Source organism: Meles meles, chromosome 9, assembly GCF_922984935.1.
Source record: "Meles meles chromosome 9, mMelMel3.1 paternal haplotype, whole genome shotgun sequence".
Classification (NCBI taxonomy): domain Eukaryota; kingdom Metazoa; phylum Chordata; class Mammalia; order Carnivora; family Mustelidae; genus Meles; species Meles meles.
The window spans coordinates 40,841,270-40,867,384 of NC_060074.1; the positions used below are offsets into that span (position 1 = coordinate 40,841,270).

General features: G+C 52.8%; 1 protein-coding gene across 1 annotated transcript in view; it reads left to right on the forward strand.

Moving 5' to 3' along the window:
* Positions 1–7,345: 7,345 nt before the first annotated feature.
* Positions 7,346–26,115, forward strand: part of EFHD1 (EF-hand domain family member D1) — a 41,836-nt gene continuing 23,066 nt past the window's right edge. The window contains exon 1 of the mRNA XM_046018026.1: positions 7,346–7,770. Coding sequence (XP_045873982.1) covers positions 7,469–7,770 — 302 coding nt within the window. The 5' untranslated portion in view covers positions 7,346–7,468. The remainder of the gene's footprint in view (positions 7,771–26,115) is intronic.

Sequence of the window (26,115 nt, forward strand, 5' to 3'; positions counted from 1 at the left end):
CAGCCGACCAACCAGAACCAAAGGCAGACGCTTAATGTTGAAGAATTTTTAATATTTAATTTTATTATTTTCTGATCCTTCAGTATAAGTCTCTTTTTTGGGGGGGGACAATAATTAACATGCAGTGTTCATTAGTTTCAGGTGTACAATATGATTCAACACTTCTATACATTTCTCAGTACTCATCAAGGTAAGTATACCCTTGGGGTTCCTGGCTGGCTCAGTGGGGGAAGCATGAGACTTTTTTGATCTCAGGGTCATGAATTTGAGCCCCACATTGGATATAGGGATTACTTAAAATTTTTTTTTACATATTTTATTTATTTGAGAGAGAGGGGGCATGAGCATGTGAGAGCATGCATAAGCAGTGGGGATGGGCAGAGGGACAGGGAGAAGGAGACTCCCCCCTGAGCAGGGATGTGGGGCTTGATCCCATGACCCTGGGATCATGACCTGAGCCAATGGCAGCCGCTTAATCGACTAAGCCACCCAGGTGCCCCAATTAATTGATTTTTAAAAATGGCTGTAAGGTAAGTGTACTTTTTTCTTTCTTTTTTTTTTTTAAAGACATTACTTATTTGAGAGAGTGAGCACAAGGAGAGATCATGAGCAGGAGGGAGGGGCAGAGGGAAAAGCAGACTCCTTGCTGAGCAGGAAACCCCACATGGGACCCAATCCCTGAACACTGGGATGACAACCTGAGCCCAAGGCAGATGCTGACTGACTGAGCCACCTTGGAGTCCTGATAAGCATTCTCTTAATACCCTTTATCTGTTTCACCCATGCCCCTACCCACTTCCACTCTGGCAACCACCAGTTTGTCCTCTGTAGTTAAGAGCCTGATTTTTTTAAATAAAATCTTTTTAAAAAGGGGGGGGGGGAGGTGTGCCTGGATGGCTCAGTGGGTTAAAGCCTCTGCCTTTGGCTCAGGTCATGATCTCAGGATCCTGGGATTGAGTCCCGCATCAGGCTCTCTGCTCAGCGGGGAGCCTGCTTCCTTCTCGCTCTCTGCTTGTCTCTCTGCCTACTTGGGATCTGTCTCTCTGTTAAATAAATAAAATCTTAAAAAAAAAAAAAAAGAGCCTGATTTTTTGGTCTCTTTTTTTCCCTTGTTTGCCCTTTTGTTTCTTAAATTCCACATGAGTGAAATCACTTTCTTCTGGCTACTTTATTTCACTTAGTATTGTAACTTCTAGATTCATGTTGTTGCAAATGGCAAGTTTTCATTCTTTTCTTTGGCTGAATAATATTCCATTGTACATACACACCACATCTTCTTTATCCATTTGTCTGTTGATGGACACTTGGGTTGCTTCCATATTTTGGCTATTGTATACGATGCCGCAATAAACATAGGGTACAGGGGCACCTGGCTGGCTCAGTCAGTGGAGCATGCAACTCTTGGTCTTGGCATTGTAAGTTTGAGCCCCACGTGGAGTACAGAGATTATTTAAAAATAAAGTCTTTTTTTAAAAGATTTTATTTATTTGATAGAGAGAGATACAGCCGGAGAGGGAACAGAAGTAGGGGGAGTGGGAGAGGGAGAAGCAGGCTTCCCACCAAGCAGGGAGCCCAATGTGGAGCTCGAGCACAGGACCCTGGGATCATGACCTGAGCTGAAGGCATATGCTTAACGACTGAGCCACAAAAACAAAAACAAAATCAACCAAACAAAAAACATAGGGGTACTTATATCTTTTTGAATCAGAGTTTTCATTTTCTTTGGGTAAATACTCAGTAGTGGAATTACTGAATCATATGGTATTTCTGTTTTTTTTTTCTTTTTTTTTAAGATTTTATGTATTTATTTGACAGAGAGAGATCACAGGTAGGCAGACAGGCAGCCAGAGAGAGAGGAAGGGAAGCAGGCTCCCTGCTGAGCAGAGAGCCCGATGCGGGGCTCGATCCCAGAACCCTGGGATCATGACCTGAGCCTAAGGCAGAGGCTTTAACCCACTGAACTACCCAAGCACCCTGGTATTTCTGTTTTTAATTATTTTTTTAGGATTTTTGTTTTTTAAGTAATCTTTACCCCCAATGTGGGGCTCAGAACTATAGCCCTGAGATCAAGAGTCACATGCTGTAACAATTAAGCCAGGCCAGGTGCCCCCGTTTTTATTTTTTAAAAGATTTTATTTATTTATTTATTTATTTATTTATTTATTTATTTATTTATTTGAGAGAGAGAGAAAGAGAGCAAGCATGCGGAGCAGCAGGCAGAGGGAGAAGCAGGTTCCCTGTGCGAGGCTTGATTCCAGGACTCTGGGATCATGACCTGAGCCGAAGACAGACGCTTAACCCACTGAGCCACCCAGATGCCCCGAGTTGTATAAATTCTTTATGTACTTTGGATACTAACCCCTTTTCAGATAGATCATTTCCAAATGTCTTTTCCCGTTCAGTAGGTTGCCTTTTTGTTTTGCTGACGGTTTCCTTCACTGTGTAGAAGTTTTTATTTTGATATAGTCTCAATAGTTTAATTTTGCTTTTGTTTGCCTTGCCTAAGGAGACACATCTAGAAAAATGTTTCTTTTCTTTGTGAGAGTCTATTTATCTATTTGAGAGAGTGCATGCACGTGAACTGGGGAGGGGCAAAGAGAGAGGGAGAGAAGAGGAAAAGTATTTCAGCACTCTGCTGAGCCTGGAGCCGAGGGGGGGGGGTGTTGGGAGGGGGGTGTCTCGATTCCACCACCCTGAGGTCATGACCTGAACCGGAACCAAGAGTCGGTGTGTAACCAACTGAGCCACCCAAGCACCCCTAGAAAAAGGTTTCTATGACTGATGTGAAAGAAATTACTGCCAGTGTGTTACTTTAGGGATTTTTGTGGTTTCAGGTCCCACGTTTAGGTCTTTAATCCATTTTGAGTTTATTTTTACATATGGTGTGAGAAAGTGGTCCAGTTTCATTATTTCATGTGTAGCTGTCCAGGTTTCCCAACACCATCTGATGGAGACTGTCTTTTTTCCATTGTCAGTGAACCCTCTCACTCAACAATAGACCCCAACAGTTATTTCTCATCACACTTTCATGAGGTTTTGATAATGACTGGAACATTCTAAGGGCCTGGCCAGAAAGCCCTGATAGCAATGGAACGTCTGGAAAACCACACCCCACAGTCCCCTTCCCCGCCCAGGATCAGGGGCTGAACATTTAACCGTCCCTCACACATGACATGCACTCTTTCTGCCCTCTTGTACCCCCCTGAATCTCTCCTACAAAACGGTCGGTGTCCCTCTTGCTGTCAGAGAGGCTGCTTGTTAAAGCCTGAGTCGGCTACCTCCCCTGGCTTCCGGCACCTGAAACAAAGCTCTCCTTTGCTCTTTTCCAAAACGTCCTCTCTTGAGTTACTTGTGTCTGTCGCGATGAGTTCCTGTGAGTTTATCTGAGTTTGCTCAGCAACAGTGTTGCAAACCCGGCCATGGTCTACCCTTTCCATTTGTCCAGTTCCCTCTGGATTCCCAGCCACCAAGCCTCTGGCCTTGGTAGCTCCTGGGTTCACCCACTGGCTTCCTGAGTTAGTGGTGTTGACAGGTCCTTTCCTAACACCACTGTATGTTCTTGCCTCCTTTGTCATAGATTAATTGACCATAGAAGTGTGGCTTTATTTGGGGGCTTTCTTTTCTGTTCATCGATCTCAGTCCATGTCTTTTTTTTTTTTTTAAGATTTATTTTATTTGAGAGAGGGAGAGTGAGCACAAGAGAGAGACAGGACATGCACCAGCAGGAATGGCAGAGGGAGAGGGAGAAGCAGGCTTCCTGCTGAGCAGGGAGCCCGTTGCAGAACTCGATCCCAGGACCCTGAGACCATGACCCAAGCCAAAGGCAGACGCTTAACGGACTGAGCCACCCAGGCATCTCAGTACATGTCTTTTAAATTAATATTTGGCGTGATGAAATGGGATGTACACATAAAACTCTTCTGCTAAAGACCAAAGTGTGGTGGTCATCTGTAGAAGAGCATTTACACGACTGATTGAGCTATGAGCTGAACTAGCCGCCTTTCCCAGGGAACATTACTTCTTACTGGAAAGAAGTGATGAACTATGAGCCACCCAGGCATCCCAAAAATGACTTAATACTTAAAAGTTATATATATATATATATAGAGAGAGAGAGAGAGACATTGGGGAGGGTATGTGCTATGATGAGTGCTGTGAAGTGTGTAAACCTGGCAATTTACAGACCTGTACCCCTGGAGATAAAAATACATTATATGTTTATAAAAAAATTAAAAAATTTAATAAAAAAAGAAAAAAAACTGAAAAAAATATGTAATTTTTTTTTTTTTTAAAGTAGGCTCTGCCCCACGTGGAGACCAATGCAGTGCTTGATCTCAGGGTCCAGAGATCAAGCCCCGAGCAGAGATCAAGAGTCAGATGCCTAACTGATTAAGCTACTTAGGTACCCCCAAACATATTCCTCTAAAACAAATCAAAGCCCTGAGATTTCGACCTGTTAAGGAAGTTGATAATGCAAGCAGAAGCAGGAGGCAGAATGCCTCCAGGGATGGAAGTGTCCCCAGTTTTCTGCTCTCTTGGAAAGGTTTTTCCCTTCCAGGTAGTTCATTCCCTCTTCTTTGTAACTCGCAGGTCAGCCCTTCCCAGAGGGCCTGGAGACCTGTGCCAACCCATCTGCCCGAAAGACATATCTGTTCTTGTCCACATGCCACAAAACTGGGATAGGACTCAGTCCTGAAGGGATCTGCAGAGCGAGAACAGGCAAATTGTATTTCCCAAAGATGGCCACAACGGTATGTATCCCATCTCACTTGCTATTCTTAGATGTGATGTTGTCTCTCCTTCACTGAGAGGTGGAGACTTATATTCCCTCTCTTGTGACTGCCTTGACCAATAGAGTTCAGTTTTGTGATTCCTGAGCCTACCTGCATCATAAAAGGCAACTCCCTTGGGGTGCCTTGGTGGCTCAGCTGGTTAAGCATCTGACTCTTGATTTCAGCTTGGGTCATGATCTCAGGGTCCTGGGATGAAGCCCCATATTGGGCTCTCTGCTCAGTGGGGAGCCTCCTTCTCTCTCTCCTTCTGCCTCAGCTCCCCCTGCTTGTGCTCCCTCTCTCTGTGTCTAATAAATAGAATAAATAGAACAAAAGATCTTTTAAAAAAAATTTTATGTATTTGATAGAGAGATCACAAGTAGGCAGAGAGGCAGGCAGAGAGAGAGGAGGAAGCAGGCTCCCTGCCAAGCAGAGAGCCCGATGCGGGGCTTGATCCCAGGACCCTGAGGTCATGACCAGAGCCGAAGGCAGAGGCTCAACCTACTGAGTCACCCAGGCACTCCTAAATACATAAAATCTTTAAAAAATTTTCTTTTACAAAACGTGGGTCCTATTTGCACGGTAAATGTTGATATTGACCCATCATTCAGCAATCCTGTTTTGTGTTTGTCAGGCACCCAGCTAGACTCTGAAGGGGAGCAGGGTTTCTCCAAGCCATGGCAGCGATCATGACTCACCTCGGGTCACTAGTGAGATACTGAGACTCCATTCTTCGGCATGGCTATGTGTTGGCCAGGGAGCAACACAGGTATCGGCAGCTTTGCTGCTGGGGTGGGCACAGCCTAGGAAGTGTTACATCCTCTTCTACTACCTCAGTGGCAAGGAAGCTTGGGGGTGTCTCGTGGGCACAGCCCCCAAACTGTCTCTTGCAGGTGATATGCCTTTTTTGAAAAAATATTTATTTATTTGAGAGAGAGAGAGAGATCACAAGCAGAGGGAGGAGTAGGGAGAAGCAGACTGCCAGCTGAGTAGGGAGCCTGATGCAGGACTCAATTCCAGGACCCTGGAATCATGACCTGAGCCAAGAGCAGACTCTTAATTGACTGAGCCACCCAGGTGCCCGATGATAATGCCTTTTAAGTGGCACCCGGATGACACTATCCAGAAGTACTTCCTTAGAGATCCACTGTCTAACAGAGCAGGTAGCAACAGATGGATTTTAAAATCCCAGAGAGTAAATCCCACATTCAGTGTTCTTACCAAAAAACAAAAACCAAACCAAACCAAACAAAAACCAGAGGGACACAAGGACACTTTTGGAGGTGATGGATATGTCTATGACCTCGGTTGCAGTGATGGTGTTCCAGGTGTTTGCCCACGTCCAAACATTAAATAAAGCTGCAAGAGAGAATGCTTCCTGCTTCAGCAACACTTAGATGACAAAGTTGAATTGCATTCAAAATCCGCTCTAAGTAACATGAGAATTTTCAATAGTATGTTCTATTCATAAGTGAAAGAAAAGGCAAAGCTATTAGGTTTTTGTTTGTTTGTTTGTTTTTTAGATTTTGTTTTACTTTTGAGTCCTCTCTACACCCAACATGTGGTTGGAGTTTACAACTCCAAGATGATGATGTGGAGGCTCTTCCCACTGAACCAGCCAGGTGCCCCTAAATAACTTTTTTTTTCATGCGTCCTCTATAGATGATGGTATGGTATAGATGGTATAGATGACCCCCTACCCCCCACACCTCAGCCAGGGCCACAGATTCGCCCAGGCCAACTAGGTGGCCAGAGCAGACAGAGACCAGGCTGTGACCTACCGGTGTTTGCAGGCTTGGCTGATGTCATAGCCGCCTGTATTGGCCTTCCTTAGGGAGAACGACGACTGTGCTTGTTTTACCCGCTTGTCAAAAATGCTGCTTTATTTATTTATTCTTGAGCTTCCGTTTCTCTCCTGTGTGTTTCGCAGAAAAAGCTGGAGCCCCTGAAGGCACGCGGGTATCTTACCTCTTGGGGAGCCAGAGTTTTGTCACCCTTGCTCGCTCTCTTTTCTGTTTGCTTATTTGTTTTTAGTATTTTTAGTATGTTTTAGCAACATTTCTTTTCAGTGAATGTCAGAAACTCAGCCCCCTCCCCAAAAAGAAAGAAACTAAGCTCCCCACTCCCTGCGGGCGCCTCCCACTCCCGGACCTCGCGACCCGTGGGTGCCACCTCCAGCCATGGGAGCGCGCGAGTGTCACCGGGGCTCTCGGTTTTTCCCACCTCCAGCCTGTCCTGGGCCGCGAGCACCTCCAGTCGGGGTACATCTGTGGAACGAGAGATGAACCGCCGGAACGGTCGTGAAACTTTCCTGCTGCCGTTTGTCTAGGGAACGCAGGGTCCCCCGGATCCCTCCGAGCGGGCGCAGGTCGGAGCTGATCAGTGGGTCCACTTCTCGTCCCGAGGCGCGGTCAGCCTTCAGTCCGGAGTCCCCGGCAGCCGGTCGCCGGATGGGCGCCCTGTGGACGCGACAACACCTGCGGCCTCTGGCAAGGAGGGCGGGTCCTGCAGCCGCCGCGCCTCCTTAAAGCCACGGCTCCGCCCCGCCCGCCCCCATCTCGCGCCCGCGGTTCCACCCAACCGCCGCATTCCGGCCGCCTGGGCAAAGCGTCGCAGACCCGCGAGCCCGCTTGGAGCGCGCGGTCCGAAAGTCTCCACGTCTGGTTCTGCGTTCCCGGCTCCCCAGATCCGTCGCCATGGCCAGCCAGGAGCTGGCGCGCAAGCTGCAGCGGCGACTACAGTGGGAGGAGGCGGAGGAGGGCAGCCCCCAGCCCGCGTCCTGTGCTTTCGCGGCGCGGGAGCCCGAACCCGAGTGCGAGCCTCTAGCCTGGGCGCCCACCGCCAGCGCGGACGCCGAGCTGAGCGCGCAGCTGACCCGACGGCTGGACATCAACGAGGGCACCGCGCGGCCTCGTCGCTGCAAGGTCTTCAACCCCTACACCGAGTTCCCGGAGTTCAGCCGCCGCCTCATCAAGGACCTAGAGAGCAAGTTCAAACTGTGAGCGCCCGCGACGCCCTGCGCCGTGCGCCCGGGAGGACCCTGCGCCCTGGGACCGGAGAGGGAGGGAGCGGGGAGGTGGCGATGGGCGGGTGTTTCTGGCCCCGAGTCCCCGCTCTGCTATGATGGGACAGGGTGGATAATTTAGGAGATCCGGGGTGTCCTTAGCATTTAACCCACGCCTCAGATCCTGCGCGCCGGGAGCCGGGGCAGGTGTGGCGGTGGTGGGTTTGGGAGGGGAACCTGGCCTGGCCGGGACCCCGACAGTGGTGGCCGCAGCTCTCCCTGACTGAGCTCATAAGTTCCCCTGAGCCCCAGGCTCCCGGGTGCCGACGGCCGGTCCCGCCCCCTCCGCCCCTAGTGGCCAGAGGTGCCCGCCGCGCAACTTCTAGGAAACCGACTCGCTCGGCGCCTCACCTGCCAGCATTAACTTTACCGCCCAAGGGAGAAATTAGCCCCATTGTTTATCTTTTCAAACAAAGGAGGAAAGTTATCCTTGGCTGCCGCGCAGGGTCTGATGTACCCACAGAGGCTGAGAACTGAGAGTTGGTCAAACTAGTTGCAAAAGATCAGGACGTTCCTGGAGCGAGTGTGTCCCGGGAGCCTCCTGGCGGCGTCGCCCTATCTATTTTACCCCTTGCGTTTTGGGTAGGAGGCGCCGGTCGCAACCCGACGTAGCCCCTGGCAGCGGGTCGGACCGGGGCTCTCTCGTGTCCCGCGGTGAAAGCCCCGCCGAGCCCGGGAGCTGCTGGGCGTTGGAGACGGCGTAGAGAGCTTCCAGTATTCGGCCTTGCATTCTGGGAGGTCCCTGGACCTCAGTTTCCAAATCTGTAGAGTGAGGGCGGTAATCGTCCCTGCCTTTTAAGGCCATACGGTATTTTGTACACCCTAAGCTCCTAACCGAGCTATTAATATTATTTCCAGAATTGGGCCAAGACCGGAAAAATGCCTGGGGGAGCAGAGGCCTCCGGCCAGGTCATGCTTGGGGCGTTTTTTTAAAAGCGCTTGGAATGTGTTTGTCCTCCTGCGTGGAGGTTCTATTTAAAGGCTCTGTGGCCGGCACTGTGTGGCCAGAACCTTGGCCCCATCCTGAGGCTGGGCTCCCATCCAGCCTCGGCCTCTGTGGAGGTCATCGGAGGCTGGCACCCGGAGCCTCCCTGCCTCCCTAACACCCTGATTTCCCTGGCTTCCAGGCACTGCTCTGTGGTGTTCCCACCTGGTGGGTCTAGTTTGGGTAATTAAGGAAGGCTGAGTTTTGGCAAATGAAAAAAAATAAAAATGGGTCTGGGGTGGAGATAGAAAAGCAGTGGGTGAATGGTTTGTGGGTCCCCTTTGATTTCTTCTCCGCGGTGCTCCTCTGGCTCCTTTGCTCCCATGTCCCAGCAGGTCCTCCCAGTCCAGCTGGACTGGGAGGAGGAGGATGCGTCTCGGGGACCTCCATACCCACGTTGCTCTGAGGTGACTTGGGCTGCTTTATTTATGCTATTGCTTTTTTTTTGTGCAGAACATCTTTGAAAGGATGTTTGTTTGCGCACTGCCTAAGGGTAATACAGGGAGTCCACACAGGGTCTTTAGACAAGGTGGCATCCGCGAGGAAACAAGGTTAAGCTAAAGGGAAGGCAGTGTGTGGTCCGGGGTCCCAGCCTGTGTGTGGCACTACGTGTTAGCTCTCTGGAGCTGTGGTGTAAGGCAGAATTTGAGGTTGCATTTTTATTCTTGTTTTTTTAAATATTTTATTTATTTGACAAAGAGAAACACAGGGCGAGAGATGGAACACACGCAGTGGGAGAGGGAGAGGGAGAAGCAGGTTTCTGGACCAGCAGGAAGCCTGATGCGGGGCTCGATCCCAGGACCCTGGGATCATGACCTGAGCCAAAGGCAGATGCTTAACCAACTGAGCCACCCAGGCACCTCTTGAAATTGAGGGGTTTTGTCACTTTTAACCAAAATCAGAGTAAACAAAAAGGGTGGCTAATTGGCTCGCAGTTGGTGTCAGGTATGGTTGGACCTAGGTGCTCAGATGATGCTATCAGTGCTGTTTCTCATTTTCTTAAGCCAGCTTCCTCTCTGTGTTGTCCCCATTCTCAGGTGGCTTATTATCCCGGGTGGTGGCAGGCTGGCCACAGCAGCTCCAGTAAGTCCAGAGGGCAAGAGTGACCACAGCAAAGGCTTTATTATGTGTGTCTCTCTCTTTTTAGCTTTACTATTGTTTCTTATTGGCTCTGAACCAATTGCTGTGGCCAGGGGAATTTGTGGCTGCCATTGGCCAGGCCTGCCACGGGCCCCACCCCTAGCCACAGGGGCTTGGAGATGGGGAAGAATAGCTTTCACAGGCTCCCTCAGGCCTCTTGCTGAGGGAGGATGGTCAAGTGCTGGTTTGCTGTGAATGACCTTCATAGGTCATCTTGAACCCAGAATGTGCGCAGGCTCAGGCCTGCTGCTTTGTTCCCCTCTGGCCATGACTGTGCTGTGCCCAGATGGGCAGCTCCTGTCATCAGGGAGTGGGGTCTGAGGCCCAAGCTGGGGCCCAGAAGCCTTCCTGGGAATCACCCCGCTGTGTCTGGAAGGCTGGAGAGGAGGCAGAGCAGCCCCTCTGGTTAGAGTTGGCTGAGCCATAGCCAGAGACACCAGCGAGGCAGGGGAAACAGTGTCACTTTTGGATTCCGACAGACATAGGGCTGGCTGCTGGGACCTAGGCTCTGTGACCCTGGGCGAGCCTCATAACCCCTCTAAGTCTTGGTTCTGCTGCTGGTAAGATGGGCACAACGGCCTCCTGTGAGGGGCAGGTAGCTGCTGTGTGGGGCCCCTGGAAAGTGCTGCTGTTCTTTCCCCACTGTGTTCAGAAAAGGCCCCCTGAACCTGGTGTCAAGACCCAGTTATGCGTCATGAGTGCGGGCAGGGTGGGGACATAGAACCTTTATTCCAGGGTCCTTAGCTGTGACTGTTGGCCATGGGGAAGTTGTTTAACCACTTCCATTCTGTCATCAGAATGTGGGCAGTTGTTCCTTTCAGTGGGTTTGGGGGAGATGAATGGGTGACCTTCTGAGATGGCATGTGATCTAGAAGGGGAGAGCCCTTTGCTGCAGACCGGGCTTTCACATTGGCTCCAGCCCTGTGTCCCTGTGCCCGGCCCCAGCTTCAGGCCCCCCATGCTCCCCAGAGACACAGATTGCATGGCCCCAACCCTCCTGAGCTTCCACAAACTCAGCAGCCACTCTCTGAGCTCCTTGGTTTTCCCTCTGCCAGTGTCTGCCTGTTTCTCCCACCATGGAGGCAGCCAGGATGTGGCCGTCCCTACCCCCCCAGAGTCAGCGGGCCCTAGGTTGGGCGATTTGTTACCTGGCTCCTTCCAACCTGGCTCAGCATGTGGCAGTGACTCTAGGCTATGGACCAACCTCATGGCCCAGCCCTGATTCCCTGCTGGCCCTCTTTCAAGGGTGCTTCTCCCTGCTGTCTTGCATGATTTTAAAAAAAAACAAAAACAAAACAAACAAACAAAAAAACAAAAAAAAAACCCCAGCAGCTTTTCAACTATGCATAGGGAGGTCCTCTGACCCCACGCCCACTCCTGCTTGGACCCATAGCTGCAGCTGCCTTGGCCCCTCCCTGAGGGCAGGGCCAGGAAACCCCTTACTGGGGTCTCCCAGGCTCCTATGCTGCCAGGAGGAGCCCTGCCCATCTGACCCGTCCCTGACTCTCCTCCCTGCCCTGTGAGGGTGTCAGCTCTGCATCCATCCTGCTGGTGCTGGTCATTTCCGTGCTTTGCCCCCAGTCAAAGCATGGTCTCTTCATCCCCTTCCCTTTTTTCCTTTGCTTTTCTTTGCATAAATGAATAAAAGCATAAGTGTGTTAAAAATCCCAGCTTGGCTTTCTAAACTTAACCCACTGTGGGAGCAGTACCGAGGCTGGGAAGAGCAGGAATGCAGAGCCAGGCTTCCTGGGTTTAGACCCTGACTCTACCACTTGCTACCAGGAAGGTGACTTAAAAGTTCGTGCCTCAGTTTCCCCTCCTGTCAAGTGAGGGTGAAACAGTACGGGCCTCGTGGGGTTACTGTGGGGATTAAATAAGCTAATGCATGTGAAGCAGTTAGCTTGATTCCAGGCCCACGGTGAGGGCCCTGGAGGTTTGTGTCACTCAATTTTAGAGGGTCACACCCCTGTCATTCTGGTGGATATGCAAATTTTGTGTTGTCCTCTTTTGCTTAATAATTCAAAACCAGGGGTGCCTAGGTGGCTCAGTCTGTTAAGCGTCTGCGTTTGGCTCAGGTTGTGATCTCAGGGTCCTGGGATTGAGCCCCCCGTTGGGCTCCCTGCTCAGCAGGGAGTCTGTTTCTCCCTCTCCCTCTGGACAACACCCCCACTTGTGCTCTCTCTCTCAGACACATAAATATATACAATCTTTTTTTTTTTTTCTAAAGATTTTATTTATTTATTTGAGACAGAGAACACAGGCGGGGGGTGGGGGGATGGCGGGGCAGAGAGAGAAGGAGAAGCAGACTCCCCGCTGAGCAGGGAGCCCTATGTGGGACTCCATCCCAGGACGCTTGGGATCATGGCCTGAGCTGAAGGCAGAGGCGTAACCAACTGAGCCACCCAGGCACCCCTAAACATATAAAATCTTAAAAAAAAAAAATTCAAAACCACTTTGCAGTGTCTGAATTATCCTCTGAAGTTGATTTCCCCTGCAGTTGGAGCTGGAGTGCAGCAGCCTGGCCGCCTGCTGAGTGAGTGGTCCCGTGGGGGGCTGTGCCCTCCCTTACTGCCCTTCCGGGCTCTGTGGATGGGGGTTACTCAGCCACTGATGGGGGAGTGGAGGAGTGTCCTAGGGCTGCTGGGACCAGATCACCGTAACTCAGTGGCTTTAAACAGTGTGAACGTATTCTCCCACCTCCTGGAGGTTGGTACCTGAACGCAGGGTGTCAGCAGGGCTCGGCTAGCTATGGAGCGTTGGAGAAGAATCCTTCTGTGCCTCTTGTAGCTTGTGGTGGTCGCTGGCAGGCCTTGGCAGCCCTTGGCTTTACAGGCGCCTGGACAACTCCACCTTGCTAGTGTCTGCTCAAGTGTTCTTGATCTTGATGATGTCAGGACACTAGCCAGTGGATTTAGGGCCCGCCCTGATCTAGGATGACTTCATCTGCGTTTAATTTATTACATCTGTGATGATCCTATTTCCAGATAAAATCACAGTCTGAGGGTCCAGGTGGCGGTGAATTGGTGGGTGGCGGGGGTTCAACCTGTTACTACAATTGAGCAGAGTTCCCCAGTCCATGTGGCCCCAAGAGTGGCTCGTCCTGACCTCCTGAGTGGAGGGAGTAGGGGGCAGGAGGGAGAGGCCCCCACATTTGGGCATGTCAGAGCCTTAAAGCCAGCATGATTCCCTAGCGCCAGCAGAAGGAGGGTCTGTGTTCCCAAAGCCCCATCCCAATGACATGGAGTGGCCATATAACTACAAACACAAAACTAGTGGAAAAACCCTGACCGCCGAATTCCTATTTAATCTGAGTTTCTAGATCCAGGCTCTGATGTCGCCTTAGTTCACTCAGAACCTGACTTGATGGGTAGAAAGTATGCCCATTCTTTTTGTTCAGGGTGTGAGAGAGAGAAAGAGAGAGAGAGAGAGCGGGATTCATGTAGATCCTGCAGAACGGGCTTTAATCTTCTACATTTGATTTTCCTATTTGAAAGTGTTTCGCTAAAATAAAAAGAGAAGGAAAGGAAAGGAAGAAAGGTAAGAAAGAAAGGAAAGAAAAGGAAGGGAGGGATGGAGGGAAAAGAAAGAAAGAAAGGGAAAAGGAAAGAAGAGAAGAGAAAGTGTTGCTTAGGGATTTCTTACATTGTCAAGGCTTGGGGGAAAAAACTGGATCCTCCTCAGGCTGTGAGCATGTTGGGGTCTTGGGCTGGGGGGTCACTTGTCCTCTTATCCTTAGGGCCTCCTGTGCACCTGAGCCTGGCTCCCAAATGGTGTGTTGTAGGAGGAAGAGAATTTTCAAGTGGGTGTGGGAAGCCAGAGCCATCATCCGCCTGGCCAGAGAAAGTTCCCTCTTCATATCCAAGTGTGTTACTGGATAGCCGGAGCCAAGAGAACAGTGGCCTGATTTTAAATGAACAGCGAGAAGGCCCAGAAGAAACTGACTCTGTGTGTGTGTCCGGGGCTGTAAGGCGAGCTGGTGGAGGTTAAGGCTAGATAGGAAACTTTAATTACCCCCAGGCTTCTCCAGGGGCCTCTCGCAGAGGGAGGTGCAGAGGGAGGTACAGGGGTGGGGGGGGGCAGCCACTTAAGGGCAGGACCCAAGTGCAGCAATCTGGAAATGTGCCTGTGATGTTTTTGTAGCTATAGCCTAATCTCCAGTTCCCCAAAGAGAGGGTGGGAAGAGGAGCATTTGGCTCTGAGAGAGTTGAGTTGTTCTTTTATGGAGAATCCGAGCTGATGATGTCATAGCTGCCCTCCGACACCACATCACGGCTGAGCCCATCCCGGCTGAGCCCATCAGGGCCCAACCTGGGGAAGGGCAAGGATGTTATGGAACTAGGGAGGGAGAAAGGGGTGTAGACTTGAAGGGGAGGCATTTGCTGTGGAGATGAAGTCCAGGAGGTTTACTGGAGAGGAGGAAGAGGGGGAAGAGGAAGGGGAGGAGGGGGAGACAGCGGACCCCACCCTCAGGTGCATCTTTTGAGTGAATTGACTTTGAAGATGGGGAAGGTGCACGAAAATAAAAGGGATCTCGGTGCTTTTCTCCCCCTTTAGAGAAAGGCAAGAACTTCCAACTCCTGATTGCTGCTTCAGTCCATAGCGACCCACCTTCGATTTGACACTCCCTCACCTCCACTGGGTTTTGCAGCCTTAGACTCTGGCTGCCTGAGAGGGTGAGGCACAAGAACCCTGGTCTCTGGAATTCCTGGGGAGCATTCAGCCGGAACTCTGGCTGGCTTCTGCTTTGAGGCCTCGGCTTCCGGCACAAAAGGCACCTTGACTGGGAACTAGAACTCTTTCTCAGATCCCTTCAAGCATGGTTGTTTCCCTGGGCTTGCCTTCGATGGGGGGCTGGAAGGGCGTGCCCAGTTCTGGCTGTGAGGCATCAGTGAGGAGTTTCTTCCTCCTTCCCTGCTCCCCATGTCTCTCTCTGGGAAGGCTCCTTCACCATCCTTTTTTTTTTTTTTTGAAGATTTTATTTATTTACTTGACAGAGTAGGCAGAGAGGCAGGCAGAGAGAGAGAGGGAAGCAGGCTCTCCCCTGAGCAGAGAGCCCGACGCGGGGCTCAATCCCAGACCCTGAGATCATGACCCGGGCTGAAGGCAGAGGCTTTAACCCACTGAGCCACCCTGGCGCCCCTCCTTCACCATCCTTTTTTTTTTTTTTTAATATTTTATTTATTTGCGAGAGACAGTGAGAGAGAGCATGAACGACGAGAAGGTCAGAGAGAGAAACAGACTCCCTGTGGAGCTGGGAGCCCGATGCGGGACTCGATCCCGGCACTCTGGGATCATGACCTGAGCCGAAGGCAGTGGTCCAACCAACTGAGCCACCCAGGCGTCCCACCCTCCTTCACCATCCTTAAGGAGTCTTCCCATGCAATGAGAATTTGAATAAGAGGAATTTGAAACAGGAGCGTTCGAAGTTGAAATTCAGAGTTATTAAAATCTTGCATTATGCAAAAAACATCCTTTCCCCTTTCTCCCTCGCATGCTCAGGTTACAGGTGCCTCCTTTCAAAGCTGTGAGGTCTAGGGGACTCCAACTTCACGTACACTCTAGCCCTGTTGGGCCCCGAGTCCAGTGGGTAAATAGAAATCCCTTTTTCCGTCAGGTTGAAGGAGGGTCCAATTTCCCCTGGGCTACGATGCCTCTGGTTCAGGATGCTGCCCAGCCAGTGGGTCCCTAAGCATGCGCTGAGCTGCTGGGGTCTTGGGAGCTGTGGCAGCCAGGCCAGTCAGTGACCCAGGGGGGAGATGCTCTGTGGAGGAGCCCAGCACCTGCTCTAGCTTTGGCACACGTCTGCCTTCAGTTTACTGCTTCGTGAAGATCTATGCCTCGTGTGCACCCTTGCACGTGCGTTCACACGTGCTGACACGCATGCTCACGTTCACGCTCCCCCTCGCACACTCAGGGCTCACGTCCCCTGTGTGATGTAGTCCAGCCCCTAGAGCCTCTTTCAGTTCCCATGTCCCTCAGTGTTGGTGATCAAAGAGCGCTGTTGGTCCTAAGTCCTAGGTGCTCCTTGGAAGGCCCATGGGCAGGGGCCTCTGAGTCGTTGAGGCAAAGACCACACCGTCCTGCAGGATGGAACCTGACTTGTGGTCAGCGACCTGCCAAGAAAATGGACCCCAGACATGGACTCATTGGTTCCGAGGCTGTGTGACTTTTGTGACACCTTTCCCTGTGTTCCCAGCTCTGGTCTCCCATGGTCTATACATTCGTTCACCGTATTCCACGGTGGTACTGTGACGATGGTGATGATGGCAATGGCAAGCCTCCTTCTTATCTACTGTGGCTGAGCTTGTCACCATTCAGCGAAGCACCTGCTGGGGACAGGTTATACAGATCGATCCGGAAGAGTCACTGCCCTTGAGAAGCTCAAATAAACTTAATAGGGTGCCTGATTTCAGTGATGCCACTTGACAGGGAGGAATGCAGGTCCTGGAGAAGTCATCCACCATGCCTGTGCAAGATACTTCGCGGGGCCTAGCAGCCTCCTGTGAAGATGCTGGGGGGCACTGGGCTGCTGCATTCAGGGTAGGGGGTCCTGGTCTTTCTGGACACATAGCCAGGGGAAGCTCAGCCAGCCAGGTCTGGGAGGGGATCCAGGTCCTTGACAGGGAAGCACTGAAGGCCCAGGCATTGAGAAGGAGGGTGGCGGCCAACAGCTTGGAGCACGGTGGGGACCCACTCAACCACGGCGGCACAGGGAGAGGAAACTCCAGCTTCGGTTCATTGTAGAGAAGAAAGTTTTCTCATGGTTGGAGTTGCTGAGAATTGGAAAGAATTGTCTGGAAGGCGTTCAGCCCTTTTCTCTGGGACTTCAGTGGGATGCAGGTGGTCTGACTTCTTGGGCCGGGGCTTTGGGAGGCTGGGGGATGGACTGTATGACCTTCTATTTTCCTTCAAGGCTCCTGGTGGGCAGACTCCTTCAGGAAGGGATCGGACAGTAAATGTGTTTGGCCTGTGGGTCCTCGGGTCCCTGCTCCACTGTGAGGCAGAAGCAGCTGTTCACAATACCCACCAGCAAGCCCTGCTCCAGTCAGACTTGGGCAACGGGATTTGGCCTGCAGGCTATAGTTCACCAGCCCCTGTTCTAGGCATTTAAATCCCTTCGGAGTCCTCTGAATCCCAAGCCCTGGGAATCTGGGCTGGTCTCTGTCATCCCCTTCCTGGGTTTCGCTCCCTGAAGCAGGCCTCAGGGCCTGAGGAGGAAAGAGGCAGAAGCTGAAGGGGATGGAGGAGAGAGCCCGGAGCCCTCTCTGGCCACAGATGCAGCCTGTTCTTTGCCAGCAGAGGGGGCCGGCAGCTGGCACCCCCACAGCTGGGGTCCCCGGTGCGACACTGTCCCCGGGGAAGGGCTGCCTGGGTGTTAATTCCCCTGAGAGGTGATCCAGGGTGTTTGGGCCAGGCCGTGGACAAGCCCTGGAAAGACTTAAAAACTCCAAATGAAAAGGAAAAGCCAAAGTCAGCCTGAGTGGCAGAGGCTTTGGCCTTGGTCGTCTGCCCTCCTTGAGCCCCGTGGCCGGAGCAGGAGGAGCTCTTCACCTCAGATCTTTGGGCCCCTGAGATCATGTCTCCATGTGCAGGTCAGCTTTGCTGATGGGATCCGGCTTCTCCACGGGATTTAAGGCCATTTCCCGGAAGCTGAGACCCACTGGTCTGGAGGGAACAGACCAGAATCTCACAAGTACTGGTGAGCTTTTGTTGTAAAAGTATGATGTCCCCGTTCCGAATCTCTTGTAATATAATGAAGATACTGTGACTTGGAGAGCAGAAGCCTGATGCTGTTCTCTTCTAAGGGGTTGCCGCCATCAGATTAGATACCAAATCCTGAACGCACGTGCTGAGACAATCTGTGCCCTTCTCCTCGTGTGAGTCGGGAGGGCTTTGGCTAAAGTGATGGAAAACCCTGCCCTGAGCTCATCGGTGAAAAGTCATCTCGTATAACGGGGAGTCCAGAAGACAAGGGTGGCCCTTGGATGTGCTTGGCTGCTACTGTCTGAGCCATGGTTCTGGCCCGCAGCACCCCTCCAGTCTTGGTGTTGCCTTCATCAGGGGGCCAGTGGCAAGATGGGAGCTCCCCAGGTCCCACATAGCTGTGACAAAATCAGGGCAGGAAAGACGTGTGGGTCTTCCAAACAACGAGGAGATCTTTCCCAGAGGGATCCTGTAAGCCAGCCCCTGGCATCCCCTTGGCTGGCACTGGGTCGTGGGCCCACCCAGGCCAGTTCCCTGAGGGGCAGGCACCTGGCCCAAGTGGGGGTTCTGGAAGGGAGGAGTGGGGCCCAACAGTGCTCCTTTTGGGCCTTTCCCTGACCATGGCTCTCCTGTGTCCGTCTTTGTTTTTGTATGTGCGGTAGGGACTTTCAGAAGCAGGCTTGGGCAGGAAGCAGCCCATTCATTACTAGGGGCTCTGGGCCTGAATGTAGAGGTCTTTGCTCTGGGACCCTTGCTGTCGCCATTTTAGTCAAGAGCCCCTTTGATCTGTCTCTTTGCCTATGGTTGTAGATCCCTGGCAGCTAAGAATATTGTGTATTTGGGGTTGGGGAGGGAGATGTGTTTGTGTCAGCTGTCCTCTAGGCCAGCTTTCAGTAAAGCTCCTACTTTTGCCCCAGGTCACCCTTCCACTTGACAAAGAGCTTGGCTGAGCACCGCCACCTTGCCTCTGGGTTTGGAGGGCCCAGCTGGCTTCCTTGGGCAGAATCGCCCATTACATTCCTAGTCTGCTTTTTGTCTTTGAGGACTGTTTGATAACACCTCCCTTATCCCAAGCCCCCTCCCCAGGCTCCCTGTATTCTTTTTATCATCATGACTGTTGTATCTCTGATTTCTTCTCCTTTTAGAAGGGTCTGCAGGTGGAGAGACAGTGAATGCGTGGGGCCAGCCGCCATCTTGGTTGGGGATCATAGGCGACGTGTCTCCTTTCTTTTAGCAGCTCCTAGTATTATGTTGCTAAGGGCCCCTCTCTTGTGCGAGGGGTGGATGGGTACATGGAGGGGTATCCAGGCCTTGTTATATGATCTTTAAGTCTTAGCCTGGCTGTCCCCCTGTGTTGCAGGATGGAGGTAAATTCTTTGGTTTTGGAGGTAAAGGCTGGGTTGCCAATGCCAGCGGCAGCCTCCTTGTGCCAGTTCCTGGTTCCAGGCCAGGCAGAGCCTTGGGACCGGGGTGGGGGGTGGGGTGGACAGGGCCAGGAGCGGTGGACTCCTTCCGGTTGCACTGGGGTCTGATTCTGAAATGAAGAGTGGTGTCATTGCTATCTGATTCTGAAATGAAGAGTGGTCTGTCCCTTTGCATGGCTGCCTCTGGGTGGGCAGTCCATGCATTGCCTTCTACCAGGTTGGAATATATTTGCAGGTAGTAGGAGGACATTGTCCAGGACCTATAATCTGTGTCCCCGAGGCTGGCCCCTCTGCTCCTTCCCAGTGGGAAGGATGGGCCGAGGCTGAAGCTGATGCCAGCTCTGGGGTTAGACATCTCTGAAGTGGACCCCACGCACCCGATACTGCTCAGGGAACACTGCTGGGCCTGGGACAGCAGGCCTGGCATCAACCCTCTACTGACAAGACGCGGCTGCTGACCGTCCCAGCTCTATGCCCAGGGGGACCTGGTGAGTTCTGCATTGGCCTTGGAGAAGCACTGGCCCCCAATCCTCCCCAGCCTTGCCCTTCTTGGCCTCTGTGACAGAGTCTCTGTCCCCTCCCTAAAGGTCTCATGCTTCCTCCACCCCACCCTATAATGGTCAGCTTTATTGATCACCGGCCTCCCCCCAAAACACTGAATGGCTCCCACTTATCGAGTACCTATGGTGTGCAGGCACTGCTCTTAGCATTTACATAGCATAACACTGTGAGGTCGGTACACTTATCATCCCCCATTTCACAGATGGGGACACTGAGGCAGAGAGAAGCTAGGTCACTTGCCCAGCATCACATATCATGTAAGTGGTGGAACTGGGCTTTGAACCCAGAAGGGCTATACTCTTGTTCCCTGTGCCACTAGCCTCAGTGTCATTACCACCTCCCGCCCCCACCCCCAGCCATCATCTCAGGCTCCAAAATCAGCCATCCTTGACGCCCTCCCTTGCATAAACAGGCGGGGCGGGGGGGAGGGGGGACACAGCCTTTGTCGGCTTCCTGACCACCTGGCCTGGGGCTAGCTGGCCTTCCCCGTCCCTCTTCCATGTTGTAACCTTTTGCCATCTCATTACCTTGCTTCCCTCTGTGTGTGGGGGACAACATAGAACATTCAGGAGCTCCCAGTTGCTCAAGGGATGAGGTTCAGGCTCCTCATGATACCGCAAGGCTCGCCCCAGCTGGCTCCACTCTTACTGGTCTGTTGCCTGTCCCCTCCCCGCGACTCTCCCATACCCCCCAATTTCTAGTCAATTGCACTTAATCATGGTCGATTCTCGTGACGTTCCCCTCCCTTTTATGGTGTTTGCCCTGGGAAAGCAGAGACTGGTCCTTGAATGTGGCTAACTACTTCTAATCCCGGTGCCCACCGCGGGGCCAGCCCAGGGCCAGAGCCAGAGTAGGGTTGCCTTGACCTCTGAAGAGGGGTCTGAGCTCTGCCTCGAGCTACTATGCTGGGGCCCTAAGTGCTGCCTCTGGGGTGCTTCGCAGCCCTCGGCCATGGTGGTGGTGGGGCGTTCCCTCTAACAGTGCCACTGACCACGAGCCACACAGACGCAGGCGTCTGTAAGTGAGATGTGGAAACAGGTAAGTGACCACATTCTCAGGTTGCCCCCAAGATCGTGTGACCACTCAGCATGCAGGCAGAGCCTGAATTAGGTCCCGCTGGTTCCAGCCCCATGTTTTTTCCACTGAGGGCCTGCAGGTCCCTCAGTCTCCAGAAGGGCTGCTGGATTTAAGGTGGTTCCAGCCCAGCAGAGAGGGACACAGGGAAAGGACTGGCTGGCAGGGAAGTAGTGCAGTGGAGATGGGAGACCCTGGGGTCCAGAGGCTGCCAGCCCTCGTGTTTTTCCTTCCTGTTTGGAGGGACAACTGAGTCCCCCATCGTCCACTTGGGTTGGGCCTGGGGCCTCTGGCCTCCGCTTCCCCCCTGCAGGACCCCCCTTGCCATCTGTCTGTCTCTCTGACTCCTGAGTTTGATGGTGGAGGAGGGATGGGGCACTTCCATACCAAGTTGGTATGGAAACCTCAGGTCGTTTGGGGGAACCGTCCCCTCAGATCCACAAGGCTCTTGGGAATTCCCAGGAGAATTAGGTTCCAGGGGTATGTCTGACCTTGTTCCCAGCTGCTCAGAACTTTTATAGGAAGTGGTGGGAACTGAGGGGAGGCACCCCATGACCGTACCCTTGTAGCAAAGAACTGACCCTTGGTCATTTTGACATTCCTGCTCAGAAGAACTGTTTTGGCCTCCCTGCTGCCTCTACTGGGGATTGCTTAGGGCAGGCTTCCCATGGGATGCCAAATGCCACTTGGGACGTCCTATGGGATGCCAGAGCCCTGCCCTCACTGCACTGCTCCTCTTCCCTCTCCTTTCTGGATGGATTGCCTGGAACTTTAAATTCCCAGATCCACTCATTCCACTCCCTGTTCCCAAACCGAGTCCCCAGCCACCTGCCCTTAACCCAAGCCCAGCAAGGGTGCCCCCATTTCTGAAGAACCAAGGGGAGACCCCCAGGATTAGGGTCTGTGATAATATCAGCCAAAAACAAGTGAGCCCTTCCTGATAAGCCGAGTGCTTACTGGCCTTCCTTTAATCCTGCCAACAACTGGACGGAGGAGGATTGGAAGCCCAGAGAGTTAGAGTAGCTCACCCAGAGACACACAGCATACAGTGTCACCAGGGCTTTGCACCAGGGGACCGTGACCTGGGAACACGCTCCCAGCCGCTGTTGTCCTTCGCTGTCCTTGGGAGGAGCCCCCGAGCGCTAATGGACCAGACTGTGCCTGTTACATTGGTGTTGCTGAGTCAGACTTTCCAAAGCCAAGCCCTCACCAGCTCAGAGGGTTCTTGGCATCGGTGCCTTCAATGTGGCCAGAGGACTTTGCACTGCTGACCTATTGTCTCCCTGTCATTGGCATTTTCCCTTGAGGGTGGTCATGGGATTCCGGTTGCTTTGTTTCCACGCTGGGCTGTTGGCATCAGTGGGAAAATTTGCATGTAGCTGAAACCTCCCTGTGTGCCCCCCACTGGGTGGGGAGGACCTGGGTAGAGTGAGCAGCCCTTCTCTGAGGTCATTCCCTGCCCTCTCTTCCTGAATCCACAGGGCGGTCCCTGGCAGGGGCCGTGTACTCCCCTGCCATCCATTTGGGACAAAATAGATGTTCTGGGTCCTCTTGAAGGCACTGCCTCCCCTCTGCTGTCTTGTGAGGTGCTGAGCACACAGTGGGTGGCCCAGTGCCTCTGTGTCCTGCCTCCCCACCTTCCTTTATGAACTGCTGGACACTGTGTCTGAACCAAGGCTGCAGGGTGCTATGGCTGATGGGTGGGAGGGACCCAGCCTCCACTGGCCTCCTACCGCCCGCATAGAGGCTGGTCTCTTACCAGAAAAGGAAAGATGTTTGCTAAAAGTGAGCCCCCACGACACAGCTTGCACTCACCGCTCCCCCCCCCCCCCACCTCACCGTCACCGTTCCTGCATCCCTCCATAGCTAGGATCAGCGTGTTCTCCCCAACTGGGCCCGCACCCTGGGAAAAGTCCATCCCACACCCTGAGCTGAGAGGTCTTTCCGAAGAAGCAGCCTTCTGATGTCGCTTCTCTGGCTCCAATTCTTTGGAGGTTGCTCCCATCTCCCCCACCCCCACTGTCCTTAGGAAGACACAGAACTCCCAGAATGCCCCCTGGGAGTTGGTTCCACACCCCCCTCCTGGGACATCCTAGCACCTCTGGACTGGTGACAGTGGCTCCCTGTCTTGGCTCCGCACTCGGGTTCCTGTTAGTTCCTGCTCCTCTGTGCCGACCGCCTTCCTCCACTCCGGCTCTGCCCAAGTTCCGGCCAGATCAGTGCTTAACAGCCTCTTTGTACATCTGCCTGCCCGCTGGGACTGGTCTTTGTGCTCTTCTCCTGCTCTGGAGAGGCCCCAGGTAGACTGGAGCCAAGTGGTGAGGGAGCGCAGATGAATGGAATGGGGAGCCAGGAACTGATTGGAAATCAGAGACTCTGGGCTCAAGCTTTTATGCAGACTTAACCCTCAGAGTCCCCGTGTCATTGTTGTACCTGCCCCCCCCCCCCCCCCCCCCGCAGCCTTCCTGGGGCCTGCTTACTCTTACTTTGCATATACTTGTAACATTTGGAGATGTGGTTTCTGGGCCTGCTCCCAGCCTGTAGCAAATTGGAGGGAAGGAAGGAAGGAGGAAGGGGGATAGGAAGGAAGGAAGGAAGGAAGGGAGGAGCCCATGACTTGACAGCCAGAGAGGACCCTCTGAGGATAGGAAACCAGAACCTCAGAGAGCAGAGCAATGAGGAAGATTTGGAAGAGAAATGACAGCCCTGTGACCTTGGGGCATCCTGAGACTCCTCTGGAAAGGCACAGTTCGAGACACCCACCCGGAGAACCAGAGCGCCCCGGAAAGGCCCCTGGCTTTGGGGATAGTCTGACACTGTGTCTTTCTCTGACTTGAAAGTGCCTGGGCACCGCAGGGTATTGTGAAAATCTATGTTTTTAATTCAGCGGGGCTGGGGCGGCCCTGGGATTCTACATTTCTAACAATCCTGGGTGACCTTGAGGCCCTGGTCTGGGGACCACACCCAGAGTCGCCCGGTGCCTGCCTGCTGGAAAAGGCAGCGCTTGATTTCCATTCAAGGCCTTTCTGTGTAAAAGAAAAGCAGGGGAGTTCCAGTGTACTGGAACAGAGGCGAGCTTCTCAGCACTGAGACATTTTCTGGGGCACTGCCATCCTCCTGCGAACCACCCCCCCCTCCCATTGCTCCCAGCTGGGATCCCTGGGGAGTTTCTGATGGCTGAGGCTCCAGCAGACAAAGGCGGCTGCTGCTTTTTTTCCTTATTGGCAGGATTATTCTGGTGAGGGGAAAACCAAGAAAACCCAGGGGCTCTGCCCAGTGGAAGCTGAGAGAGCAAGTGATTCATGGAACCCGGAGGGGCCAAGTGCCTGGTGGACACGGGACACCGGCCTCTGTCCCCTTGTCCCCTTTACTAATGGACCTTTGCTGGGGCCAGTCCAGGCACCTTCCCAGGGCCTGGGTAACCACAGACGTGGGCATGTTGGTGAGGGGGCTCAGCCCGTTCCCCTCCCCCCACTCCCCCATCCAGGGATGGCCCAGTCGGTACAGAGCCGTTCGGAGTAAGCCCTGGCAACAGACCGAGTCCCATACAGCCTGGGCTGGGCTGGCACTGAGCACGGGCTTCCAGGAGATTCTGCATAAGGGGCCTCGGCAGGCTGTGCATTTGGATTTCACCCAGAATGCTGAAGACGTTGACAGCTGTGTGAGGCCCACTTGAGAGAGGGCCGCTCTTCAGAGCTGGGGCCCCGCAAGCCGTCTCCCTCTTCGTGGCTGCAGACAGGTAGTCCTTTTAAAAATAGCTCCCTGTCCTTGGCTGCCCATGGGGTGCCGGGGTGGGGGTGTTATCTCCCTGCCGAGTATCTCCCCAAGCAGGTGGCAGGGCTGGGTGTCAATGCCCGCCATGTCTGCAGGGCTATCCCCAGGGCGGATGGCGCTAGAGTCCCTCCCTAGCAGATGCCGGAGAGTATAAAGACGACAGGGCCTGAGGATCTGTTAAGGCAAAAAACATGGGAGAAGTTCACCAATTCAGAGGACAGCTAGAAGGAAACCCCAGGAGGCAAACAAGGGTGCCGGGACTCGAGTTTTTGGATGGTTTTTCTTTACTATCCTGGCTTGTCTTCAATAAGAAAAATCTGGATTAAAATTTAAATTATTGCAAAAAAACTGGTATTAGGAGCTAAGATGTTGGTAGGGGAGGAGCCAAGGGCTTATGGGGACTCCAGCAGCCTGCAGGCATTTGAAAGACCAAAACTGTGGGGAGGGAAAGGAGGGAATATTCTGATGGTTTGAAATAGAGGGAAGGGAATGCAGTTTAGGCCAGGCTTGTAGGGAGAAAGCAAGCCCCAGATGGGCCTGCAGTTTCCCTGAAGCCTGGTTCCACTCCCCATTGTCAAAGGCTTTCTGTCCCCGGTAGCAGGGTTTGGGGACCTGGGGGAGGTATCTTGGTGGGTGGGTCTGGCCTGGGCAGGCTGTCCTGGGTGCCTTTCCCTTTCCATGGGGCTGGGTTCCAAATCAAAAGGAATGTGATTTTCTTGAGGGCAGGGAAGGAGGCAAAGGAGGTTTCCAGAATGCAGGACACGAATCCAAATGCATTCACCTTTCCCACCGGCATGAAAGTGGGGTAAGTTAGGCAGTTTGCACATGGCCTTGTCTAATGGGGCTTCCACGCCAGACTGCTTGTGGCGAGGGCTCTGAGCTGGCTTCAGATGGCTGTTATGCTCACCTCCAGCTTCCTACAGCCAACCCCACCCTGAGATGTGATAATGAAGTCCTATAGGCTTCAGAAAGCCCTTTGTCTTTTTAATACCATCCTTTCCCAGGAATCTTCTCTCAGCTTTAGCTTTGAGGGGCAACCTTGGCATTCTGTTAGGACTGCCTGAATATCAAGTCTTATCTCCCCCCTCCCCTGTCCCAAAGTAATTCTCGTGGCTGGGTTGCTTGGCCCAAGGCTCGGGCTGTGGGCTCAGGCATCAGGTGAGGGGTCCTAGTGACCTTGGTCTGGTTGATCTCGATGGGCCCCAGAGTATTCTCAAGTTGAACAGTCCTCATCCCTCAGAGCAGTGCTGGAAGGTTAAATCAGAGGAAACTTAGGTGAAGGGCTTGCCTCGTGGGACTGTTTCTGCAGATGTTTGTAAGACGGCAACCTTGGTATTCTTTTGGTCCGAAATGAATGCCTGCCCATGCAGGAGGGGGTCTCCTGCACCACGCTTTGAGACCAAAATCCATGCACATTCAGGACTCAGCAATGTGGCTCCTATCATTTCTGCCAGGTATAAATTGTAAAAGGTATAAATCGGACAGTCCCACGAGTGGTCTGTTGGTTGGGGACACTGAGTGTGCGCTCTGCCCAGGGCCCCTACCCCACCCCACCCCTGCCGAGTTGTGAGGCAGGTACTGGAGACTCAGGCTGTGACTATTCCTGCAAAGCCTGGC